We start from the raw sequence: 12543 nt of genomic DNA on the forward strand, positions 1-12543 counted from the left end.
AATAAAATATTAATATTGACCATGGCTAACTTCTCTCTTTATATCCTGTACTTTGCTAAGAGCCATACACACATCACTTCAATGTATTTCCTCCTACTCATGTGAGAGAGTTTACTATCATTCCCATTTTACAGATCCAGCAAGTGAGGCACAGAGAGGTTAAACAAGGCATGAATGGTCACATAGCTCAGTAAGTGGAAGAACTGATATCCGAGCCCAGGAGTCTTGTCTTCTCCCAGCCATAAGCAGGGAAGACAAGGGCACACTCACACTGGAATGGAGAATTAAGACTCCATCTTGGCTGATATATCCCTAGCAAACCCAGAGGAAAGCCAGCTTGATCCTTTTTTTTTTTTTTTTTTTCACATTTGTTTTAATGGTTGAATCAAATTTGTGAGAAGTTGGAGGGAGCCATGCGTGTCAGGGCTCTCTGCAGACCCACAATACTGTCTCAGTCGGGAGAAATAGGCCAGATCAGGCAAATCGCAGTGCCATCCCTTTTTATGCCTTCCCCAAAGGCTTTCCTCCAACCTCTCCCTCTGGGTTGCATCCCAGTTACTACATCTGGTGCCTTGGGGTCGGAGTGACAATCAGATTCATGAAGGGGAAGAACCACGGGCACATTCTGTCCTAGCTCCTTTCCTGTCCCACTTGAAGCAGAGATGCATGGCTACTGACCCAGTGATGGAGGGATCAGGTCCAAATCCAGCCTCCCCGGCTGTTTGAAATAGAAGTTCTCATTTATCTGTAAGTGCTGGGCACCTTGGACTTTCAACTTTCTCCTTCCTTGCTTGCCTTAATGTCTACTGAATGACTTGTCTCTGAAAGAATGCACTTTCACACTGCTCCTGATCCATTCCAGATACTTGACTCCCCAGGGCAGGTGACCTCTCTGCAGTATTTCTCAGACTGGGTCACTACTGCAGCAAGTATTAGCCACGGCTTTTCTCCACATTCCAGAGCAGAGGCAAGGAAAGAAGGAAGAAGGATGAAGGATGAACGAGGGAGCCAGGTGATACCCTCTTTCTGACCTCCCAGAGCTCAGCTCCAGCCCTGGCTGGCTCCTTTCTGCAGAGAGGGTGGCACACGCCTGCCTTGCCTCAGGGGCCTGTCCTTGATGGAAGGGTCCCACTTAGGCTGAACAGAGGACCAGAGGAGGAAAGCTCTGTGCTACTCCTAAGGAATGCTTTGTAGTGCTCTTGCTTTCCCCAGAATATGGGATCTCAGAGAAAAAGCACTCCTAGTGTACTGGCAATGACACACACACACACACCCCCCAACAGCACATGGCAGAAGCCTGGGAATCACAATCATAAGGAACAATCATCTGTAGGCTTAGCAACCCAAGTTTCATCACCTCTCCCCACACTCAGAGAAGAACAGGGTTTGGAGGGACATCTTAGATCTACCAACAACAATGCTGTTCGACAAGAATCAGCTGTGGGACAGGCACTCTGCACATTTAATTTTATTCAAAACTTAGAGCAACCTTCAAAGGAGGTGCTGCTCTCCCTTTTAAAGAAGAGGAACCGGAGGCACTGGGAGGTTAAATGACACACGTGAACTTCACCCTGAACTGTGTGCTCTCTCTGCGTGTCTCGCGGTACTCCCTCTGCACGTTGCAGACATCTCTTTGCTATCTGTGGGCCTATGGTTATGTAATATTTTGGGGCTCTTCTGTGTTCTCCAGTAGACCAGTCCCTCCAGTGGAAAGCCTGTCTCTTGTGTTTTCACATCTTCAGTACAAGATGACAGGGCCTTGTGTAGAACTGGTAGAGAATGAATGAATGAATGAGTAAATGAATTAAAGAATAACTCAGGTCCCAGGGGGTGACATTTGAGAGTCTCCGTGGAGAGGGATCACTGCCAAATTCTGTCTTTTGAGTGGTCCTGGTGACTGCTGAGATCAGTGATGGGTTCCCCTTCATTTCCCCTAATTCTTACTGAGGGTCCTTTAACAGGGAGTCAGCCAGATACAAGGGAGAGAGAGTTTGAACTTCTCTGCCTTTATTTTTAAGTTGTTTATTTCTGGCTCTTTTTTTCTTTAAATAATAGCTTTATTGACTTATAATAAGACCCAGCTTTTTTAAAAAATTACATTTCAGTGTTCCTTAGTATAATCACCAAAACGTGCCACCATCACTGCTACCTAGTACTGCATTATCTTCATCACCCCAAAGGCAAGACCTCACCCATTAGCTACCCCTCTCCTTTCTCCCTCCACCCCCAGGCTCTGGCAAATGCTAATCTCCTTTCGCTTTTCAGCAATTCGTCTCTTCTGGACATTTCACAGAAATGATGACTCCCTCTGTTTTTTATAACCCAGGTCTTTGTCTGCTGTAGAGTCACAGTGAGGTCCCTCCACTTTGTATCACTACATGTATCTTTCCCAGGAAAACCAAAGCAGGTTTGCCATGGATGCTTTTCCTGTGGGGACACCGCTGCTGTGCAGAACTTCCAGATGGGGATTGAGAAGGGAGGGCCGCTGGAGAGCCAAGTGTGCACTTGGGGAAGCCTGCAGTTTGTTCTAGTGGTTCAAGCATGGCTATAATTCCAGAAGGGGGCCAGTGCACGGGGAGCCACTCCTGTGGGGAAGCGGCAGGTTGAGGGGGACTCCTGAATTGAGCAATCAGTAACTGCCCTTGGGCCCTGCACTTACAGTGATTGGGGGTTTGGGACCTTGCAACCCAAACAGGGTATGTTCTCATGCAGGGTGGGTCAGACAGGGCTTTCAATCATAGCTCCCACCTCATTTTACTAGGCTCCTCTACTCACTCTCTGCTTTCCCAAATCACCAGCAGAGTATTCCTTGAGATCAATGTCAACTCCATTAGCTACTTTCCAAGTGACAAAGAGAAAAAAAGACTACTTGAAATACTTGAGAAGAACTCTTCTAAAGAGGAGATTTTATTGCACAGGTACGTCTGTCCGAGCAGTGCCTATCTGAGCATTTCAATAAATCTACATTACCCTAGGTATTTTGGTATCCTCTGGGAGGTGAAAGCCTATCAGTAGAAAGTAATGATTCTGGGCTTTTCAATTGCCCTAAGGATCTTGACAATACTATTAAGACCCATGAGCTCCCTGTCGAGAAGTTTAGGAGTGAAATTATTAATATGCCCAGACGTTATGTTGATTGTTGCACCGTGGCAGAAAATACTCTCCCTGTTATTTGAGCTGCATTATCACTTTCCCAAGCAGAGAATTGCATCAAAAATTTAAACTCCTCTCATTCCAGCTCATCACACAGATTTTCAAGGTCTTATTGTAAAATAGGCTGGGCAAAATTTGGATATTTCCCTATCCATGAAAGATAATATGTTTTACAAAGACCAGACTTTTTTTTGTGGAGGTTGGGAGTGATAAGAAACTCCTCACAGTAGAATTCTTCTCCATTGAGATGTCTTTCTTAGCCCTTTAACTGGATTTTCCTTGGGGTGTCTTTCATTCTTTTTTTTTTTTTCCTTTGAGATATTCACAATGCTTTCCCCTGAACACAGGAAGGGCACCAACATAAAGATAAAATGTGATTCTGACTTCATAATGCAGCTCTCTGACGATCAGAACGATGGGGACCGACTGTGATCGTCACCATTCATTAATAGCAGGAATGACTGAAGCAGACCAGCTAAATGGCAAGGATGGGATAAAGGTGCCTAGAGCATTTTCACTTCAAAGCTCAGCAGAATTATTTACTATCTGGGTGACCTTTTCCTAAAATCTCTCTTGGTACATGCCTTATAGGGCAAGGGAACAAAAGTTTCTCCATACTATATAAACAGCAGTCGGCTGAATGTCAGACCTCAAACTGCACCTGGTTTCATGTCGAGTGACAGCTACACAATGGGGTGTGTGGGGTATCTATTTCCAGAACACACACACATACACACACACATGCACATAATCACCCAAACACATCAAATCGAATCCCCACAAGCTTCCTGAAAGAGTGCCCACTACCTAGCACTGTCAGAAACAGCACTTGTTAGATTTTGTTTATCACTGTTTATTGCTGTCTCTTCAAGTTGTCTTCATTTCCCAAATAAAGTAGATCAGACCTCTCAGAACCTGTGAGTCTGATTATGTAGCATGGACAATGCACAGAAGAACTGGCTGTTGAGCAGAGAAAGACAAGAAACCTCCCTTCTCTATCCTGCAGAGCCCCAGAAGGCAAACCACTAGGACCAATGCTTGGGGGCCAGTGGGCACCATAGGTCTCAGGTTGGTGGCACAAGTGGGAGTCAGCTCTCTGAGAATCACTAGCTCCCACTGTGTTCCACTGGAGAAATGGACTTCTTCCTAGCTAGAGCCCCTGGTACCACTTCCAGGGCTTCCTTAGGTCTGTAGACAATCATCTCTCCAGCTTCTGCTGGGTGACTGCTGGAGTTAGACAATCAGAGTTTTAAGGTTCATTAACCTCTCTGCAAACCTCTACTTTCTCATCCATAAAAGGTGGCTAACACAAGTTCTGACTTGGTAAAGAGAGTTAAATGAGATAATATGTTTAAAGGGATCAGAAAAGATATTACAAGTAGGAAGCACTCAGGACATAATATTTATTTCACCTGAACTGGTTAATTATTTTTCAAAGTGGTAGAAAGAGAAGTGACACAGACTCTGTCATCCAAAGCTTACTATTTCGGGGCTGGTGCTGTAGTGTGGTGGGTAAAGCCACTGCCTGCAGCACTGGTATCCCATATGAGCACAGGTTCGAGTCCCAGCTGCTCCACTTCTGATCCAGCTCTCTGCTATGGCCTGGGAAAGAAATGGAAGATGGCCCAAGTCCTTGGGCCCCTGCACTCATGTAGGAGACCTGGAAGAAGCTCCTGGATCCTGGCTTTGGATCAGCGCAGTTTCGGCCACTGTGGCCATCTGGGGAGTGAAATCAGCAGATGAAAGACCTCTCTCTCTCTCTCTGCCTCTTTGTAACTCTGCCTTTCAAATAAATAAGTCTTATAATTAAATAAAAAGTAAAGGTTTACTATTTCAATAATGTGAAAGACCTTCTGTTGCTAGGTATTCCTAAAGTAAATAGCACCACTAAAAATAAAGGAGTTTTTTTTTTTTTTTTTTTTACTAACAAGTTGTAGTAGTTGAAGGTCTTACAGCAGAGCACAGTTCTCAGTGTGCTAATTTTTCACATCTGCAGCTTAAAGACACTAACATACAACCATTTAATGTTGGACAAACTAAAAGGACTGTGGTTGCTTTTTCCCTTTGGTAAATTTGCTTAATCCCAAGGGAAATCTGCCTAAGGCAGGCCACAGTTCCCCGGAGGGCTGGTGGCCCTGTTAAGCATCATCCCCTTACCTCCATGGTAAAACCAAGACTTCTAGGTCTCTCTGGCTCACCTGTGAGCCACGCAGCTTGCTCTGTCCTTGCCACTCGTTGCGGAACAGCTCAGTGAGGTCCTCAGCTGCTCATCACAGCTAGATGGTTTAAGCCATGAATTAGCCATTTGTTTCTCAGGGATTCTTGGGTTACTGAAATGTTCCAGTATTTATCAGCTCCAATGGTGTCATTCTTAATCCCATAATGTAGAGAGGGAGTCATCTCTCACATGAAATAATCAGATTTGGTGGAGAAAATAATTTCCATTGCTAACACTGCCTAACTGACACTTTAATAGTTTGGTCTGGGAAGGTTTCCTGATAAGACGATACTTGATCAGAGACCTGAAGGAAATAAGGAGACAGCCCCTCCAGTGCCTGGGGAACAATGTTTCAGGCAGAGGGTGAAACAAGAACAAAAGCAATTGAAATCTGGGACAGGTGCAGGGATTGCCCAGAGAATCAGCTCAGCTTTATCTCGTGCACTGAGCTTCAAGCCCAGTTCTCAAAGAAAACACTGAAGTACATAAGGAAGGCCCTGATGGGGATCCTGCCTGGCTTCCACCTGACCTGGGAAGCAGCCAAGCAGGATTCTGCCCAGGCCTTTTGGACTTGCCGTGTCCTTGGCCTGGTGGTACAGATAATTGAGGCACTGACGCCTTCAATGCCCCAAGGTCTCAGCTCAAATGGCAGCTTTTGAGTCCCAACTTCCAGGACACCCTCAGCAGGGTTATCTTCCTTACACTGCTTCCTTTTTCTCTCAAGTACACACTGGCATCCACTTTTTATTTTTAAGATTTATTTATTTATTTGAAAGGCAGAGTTACAGAGAGGCAGAGGCAGAGGCAGAGAGAGAGAGAGAGAGAGAGGTCTTCCATCCGATGGTTCACTCCCTAGATGGCTGCAACAGCAGGAGCTGCACTGATCCGAAGTCAGAGCCAGGAGCTTCTTCCAGGTCTCCTATGTGGGTGTGGGGGCCCAAGGACTTGGGCCATCTTCCACTACTTTCCCAGGCCATAGCAGAGAGCTGGATTGGAAGTGGAGAAGCCAGGACCCGAGCCGGTGCTGCAAGCAGCAGCCTTACCTGTGAAGCCACAGCATCAGCTCCAGCCCCAGGCATCCATTTATTTTTATTTTTATTTAAAAAAATTTTTTTGACAGGCAGAGTTAGACAGTGAGAGAGAGAGAGACAGAGAGAAAGGTCTTCCTTCCATTGGTTCATCCCCGAAATGGCCACTACAGCCGGCGCGCTGTGTCGATCTGAAGCCAGGAGCCAGGTGCTTCCTCCTGGTCTCCCATGTGGGTGCAGGGCCCAAGCACTTGGGCCATCCTCCACTGCCTTCCCGGGCCACAGCAGAGAGCTGGACTGGACAAGGAGCAACTGGGACAGAATCCGGTGCCCCAACCGGGACCAGAACCCGGGGTGCCGGCGCCGCAGGTGGGCCCCAGGCATCCATTTTTTTTTTTTTTTTTGACAGGCAGAGTGGATAGTGAGAGAGAGAGACAGAGAGAAAGGTCTTCCTTTTGCCGTTGGTTCACCCTCCAATGGCCGCTGCGGCCGGCGCATCTCGCTGATCCGAAGCCAGGAGCCAGGTGCTTCTCCTGGTCTCCCATGTGGGTGCAGGGCCCAAGGACTTGGGCCATTCTCCATTGCCTTCCCGGGCCACAGCAGAGAGCTGGCCTGGAAGAGGGGCAACCGGGCTAGAATCCAGCGCCCCAACCGGGACTAGAACCTGGTGTGCCGGCGCCACAAGGCGGAGGATTAGCCTGTTAAGCCACGGCGCTGGCCAGGCATCCATTTTTTTAACATCATCTTTCTGCACTAGAAAGTAAGCACCTTGAGGGCAAAGATGCTACTTTGTTTGCTGCTGAACCCCTGGTCTCCGCAACACTGGACCGACTTACTACATGGTTGCTGAATTAATTCATTAGCTAGTTAGTTAATTTTACATTGACAAGCACAGCAAGAGCAAAAGAGTTGAAAGGATGTTCCAATTTCCAACAGAAATGAAAATATTTCAAAAGCGCATTGCATGTTACCACTTGAGACAAAGCTCAGAAGCTCGATCTCGACCAAAGCTCAAAAAAAATTTTTTTATAGGCCTTCCTTCCAAAACATAGCTCTGTCTCACGCAAACTGTAGCAATTTTTTCTCTTCCCACAGCAACCAAAACATGACAACAAATGCTTTACAAGCTGAAATCCCTGTGGAACGAAGGAGGGCAGAGGCCTCCCATTCACCCCAAGTGGGAATAGACACACTGCACTTCCAAACTCTGACTAACTGGGTCTCCTGTGGCTCTTGCTGCCACCTAAAAATGTTCCCTTTCCATCATGAATCAACTGTGCGGAAGGCCCCTGACTCACCTGATGCTGTGCTTTATGCTTGGGAAACCTACATCCTCTACCAAACTGCCTGGGTTCTAGTCTTGGCTCTGCTGATCCCAGCTTCCTGTTTAAGCAGAGCCAGGGAGGCAGCAGGTGATGGATCAAGTCCTTGGGTCCCTGCCACACAGGTGGAAGACCCAGACTGAGTTTGGGAATCCTGATTCGGGCTTAGCTCTACTTGGGCTCTTGTAGGCATTGGGGGTATGAACAAGAGAAGTGGAAGATATCTCTTGGTCTCTTTCAAGTAAAAAAATAAAACAAAACAAAACCAGAAGCAAAAAGCAACTGGATGCTGCTAATAGTTTGGAAATCATAAGCAAATCCTGTGGATGTCTATCTCCTTCAGGAAACCTTTCCAGGCCAGAATGGACAAAATCCAATGGCTTCCCCCATCATGGGTGTTGAGAGTATAAAGAGGCATATGTGTCAGGGTTGCTTTGTTCTGGGTCTAACACTGGACCTCACTATGAGACATAATGTGGTCAAAGCTGGCCCACACTGTCTTGATGTCCTGAAAGCCTCTCTGATATACACACGGCATATAACCAGGGAGAGTTCTCATTTTATGGGCTTCTACTCCTCTCTGTACAGAGCCTTGTAACGTCACATGCTTTTGTGGTCTCTGAGAGAAACCCAAAGAAGAGACAGTTCTCTCCACAAGATTTCTTCTGCTTTCTCTCCGGATAAATTCTTGATGCAGGAAGCATGACACATGAACTACCTTTGCTCACAGCAAGCCATCACATGTGCCTCCACATGTTCACTTACTAGGCAATCAACCAGGCAGCACTCACATGGGAGGGACAGTTTTTGGAGGGACAGAGTCCACCTTAATTCTTTTTTCTCTTCTTGTTAACTACCAAAATGCTTCACTTTTCCATGTATATTTTGATTCACAATTTAGCTCCCTGATGAAAATTTTCTAAGGGCCACATGACGTACTGCTGTGAAAAATGTTCATGTATGCACATCATCAAACTACATGTGTGCACCCACCCCCTCCCCACCCCAGGCTTCTCTCGCAAGGTTAAGTCAGTATTCTGCCTGGTCCACATCCACACACACCTCAACGTACAAAGATTTTGCTAGAATACCATTCAAAGGATGCTCCACAGCGCACGGAGAAATTCACAAGAATGTTAATTATTACCTGTGGAGAGAAACTATAACATTTTGATTCATTTGTGTTTTCAACTGAATGTGGTATTTATCAACTGTCTTTGATGTTTAATTCTAGATAATAGAGCATGGCGAATTGGAGTCCTCAATTATGCATACAGAATACGTGTGCGATACTGCTCTCTTTGCCAGGTTCATACTTGGAATTCCTGCCCCGGATTCTGAACTGCTGAGAGAGTCTATGCTAGGAGAAAGAGGATCCCCAGGATTTTCTTGGTTCTCTTTGCACAAAACTGAATAAGACATATAGACCCAGTAAGCAAAAATGGAAGTGGAGGACACAGGGAGGTCTCACCACCTGGTGTCCCTGCAGGTGTCTGATCCCTGTCACCTGCAGGCTCCAGCACTCGGAGCAGCACTACACACATTTCACGGACCACACACACATCCATCATTTGCAGCGGCTTAAGCTGAAGCTTAGGATGATGACATCCCACATGCCTGAGTCCCAGCTGCTCTGCTTCTGATCCAGCTCCCTACTAATATGCCTGGGGGCAGTTGATGATGGCCCAAGTACAAATAACCACCATTTACACTTGTTTCTAATTAAAACACATGCAGTCAGACACAAAGAAGAAACTAAACAGAATTGAAATAGCTGACAATTATATTGGATGTTTCTTTTTTAACAAAGGGTTAACTGACAGATGATATAAGGGTTGCTGCATAAGGGAATGAAAACATAAATGACTAACGAAATTAACCATAAGTAGCCCTTAACAAAAAAAGAGTATCATGCCAGAAATACACATTTTACTTTTGACAGACATGAAAGCTCATCGAAATATCATGTGAAGGCTTTCAAGTAATGCTGATGGGGATGGAGAATGACACAGCCCCTCTGGAAAAGAGCTGGCATTTGCTACTATGTGATACGACATTACTTCATAAACTGAATCTTAGGTACTTCCGAGAGAAATGAAAATTTCTATTCACCCCAAAACCTGCAGTTGGAAATCTATGGCAACTCTACTCATAATCATTAAGAACTGGACAATCAGTGGACCTTTGGCAAATTAATGCATAAATAAATGGAGTAATCCATACCATGGAGTCCACTGGGCTAAGAAAAGAGAAGACATGAGTTAACTACAACGGACTGTACACTTGAAAATGGCTGAGAGTCGATCTCCAATGTCCTCACCACAAAACAATAATAAGTAGGTGAGGAAATGGGCACATTAATTAGCTTGCTGCAGGCATTCCACACTGGATATACACATCATGGTGTGTACCATATACACATATGATTTTGTTAACTAAAAATAAGTTCTTAAAAAGGAATAGATGATGGATACCAACAGCCACTTGAGTTCCTTTCAAAACACCTTGCTGATGAAAGAAATCAGTTTCCAAAGGTCACACACTGTATAATTCCATTTCTATGACATTCTCAAGGAGACGAAACTATCGTGACAGATCAGTGACTACTGGGGTGGCGGCTGGGGGTTGAGTGCCTTCAAAAGGGCCGCACGGGAGGTTTGTGAGGTGATAAAGCTGTTTCCTGCAGGACCATACAGTCGTGGTGGCTACAGAAATCTAGAATGTGTTGAAATTCACCAATGGTCATATGCAGTAAAGCCAATTTTACTGTGCTTTAATTTAAAAGGAAACATGAAGCAGTAAAAACTTAACATCATGACGAATGTAAAGAACAGGGCAGAATTATTTGGATCTATGGGGAAAAAATATTTGCTTCAGCGCAGGATCCAATTTCAGAGAAGTGGGGGTGAGTCTCTGAAAAACAAGGAAGCAAAACAACCTGAAAACTTGAAAATCTGTTTCCAACATCTTAGTTGTGTCCTTGGAAATAAGAAAAGGACCTGACACAACGCTGGGGGGACAAAGCAAGCCAGGGCCAACATCTGCACAAAAAGTCCGCCTGGCACACCACTAATAAAGCTTTTGCATTTGAATTCATTTAAATATTGCTTGCTAAAGCTCATGGATCTACGGCCAGCTGTCTGAGAAGCCACAAGGTGAGGACTTCGCTGCCAAAGTTGTGGGCTTTGCCACTGACACTCGGCACGATCACAACCTCGCAGAAACATGAACAGCGCTGCATTATTCATCACAATAAGATTATTAGTTGATGGGGGAACAAATTACAGAGCCTCGCAACCTGCTGCACATCCTGAGTGTATACGAGGCAATTTCTCAAGAACGGAAATTGCCATCCAGGAAAAGAAACTTCTGTTTGTCTCAGGAAATTTCCAACAGTAGAAGGGGTCAATTCTGGGAGGGGAAATGTGCAAAATGCTAAGAGAGAGAAGAATGCAAAAATCATTCCAGCATAAACTCAAAGAGCTCTCCCAGTTCAGGGCAGGGATGAAGAAGACAAGCTGGCAGAAGTGCAGACAATCACCCCCGTTCTGTTGAATGTGACGGTGCGGCTCTGCATGTTGCCATGGATTTATTGCAAAAACACCTTTAGGAATGTGCAGAATGCTGGCTATAGTGCTGGCCGTTGATGTAATCATTGAAAATGACTTAGTCTGTCCTAGTCCATGGGCCTGGAATGCCATCAACTAGCAAACACTTCCCCATCCTGGACGCCTTGGATCCCCTTGGAACACTTTCCTGGCCACTCTCTTTCCCTACAGGTGAAAGGGACTTCTCTCCTTCAGCACCTCCATGCACCATGTACAGACCTATATTCCCACCTGTCACTCTTTCTTTTCTCTTCTTACCCTCTTTAGCTTCATGTCCAGGGTCTGTTACATGCTGGGGGTGGGGGTGGTGGGAGGCAGACAGCAATAACTGCGTATGGGATCACTGTTTCCAATAGCAATGGCTTAACCTGGGGAACAGGTGTGGCATCATTAGCATGGCTGTCTGCACTGCTCCGACACCTGTGACCTACATCATTCCTGTCCAGAAGAGCCCTGGAGGCTTCTAGATGCTGGGACTGGGAACAGGCAGAAAGGAAAGAGCTTGTACAGAAAAATGACACTGCCTGAGGTCACAACTGGGACTTACGGCTTGTTCCCGGAAGAGGGACCAGGGCGAAATGTGAGAAGTATGAGAATCCTAATGAGGATACCACAGGCACTGACAAAAAACTCCGGATGCTCTGCTGTACCAACGGCTGTTCTCAGCTCCTGTGTTTCTCTCTCTGTATGCAGAGCTTGGAGAGCAGTGCACATCTCAACTCCTCTTGCCTTCCCTGGCTTTGTCCTTGTCGCTTAGACGTTCTCACCTTCCCACAACCACTCATGAGGATGCAACTAAAATGTCATCTATTGTTCGGCTGTTTCCCACCCCTTCCCTTTGCTTCAAAGAAAGTCAATAAAAACCATCATTCTCCTACCTGGACAAGCCAAGGGCAGTGCCGCCAGCACCACTGTCCTGGAGCCCGTGCATTAAGCTAAGCCTTCTCCGGTGCAACAGTTCTTGGTAGCTGACTGCGATGCTGAGCGCACACACACCAGGCCCTGGGAAGCTGCCGCTGTACAGGCAAGGCACCCCAGTCCTGAGCCAAGAAAACCTCACGGAGGCCAGGAAGACGTGAGAAAGGCAAGCAAGTCCTGAGCCAGACAGGCGGGTGCTATCTTTGTCTTCCCTCCCAGGGATCACGCTGCCAGTCTGGTTAATACCCAAAGGCTCTTGGCATGTCTCGTTGCGCCAGTCAAACTCCCTCGTTCCA

The 12543-nt window shown here is 46.1% G+C and overlaps 1 protein-coding gene across 10 annotated transcripts in view; it reads right to left on the reverse strand.

The window, feature by feature from the left end:
- Positions 1–12543, reverse strand: part of TENM2 (teneurin transmembrane protein 2) — a 979180-nt gene that overhangs the window by 294168 nt on the left and 672469 nt on the right. For 2 of the 10 annotated variants that reach the window (XM_062189665.1, XM_062189666.1), the window contains exon 3: positions 8715–8736. The exons of the other annotated variants lie outside the window; for them this stretch is intronic. In XM_062189665.1, coding sequence (XP_062045649.1) covers positions 8715–8736 — 22 coding nt within the window. The remainder of the gene's footprint in view (positions 1–8714; positions 8737–12543) is intronic. 10 annotated transcript variants of the gene reach the window in all.

Source organism: Lepus europaeus, chromosome 4, assembly GCF_033115175.1.
Source record: "Lepus europaeus isolate LE1 chromosome 4, mLepTim1.pri, whole genome shotgun sequence".
Lineage (NCBI taxonomy): Eukaryota > Metazoa > Chordata > Mammalia > Lagomorpha > Leporidae > Lepus > Lepus europaeus.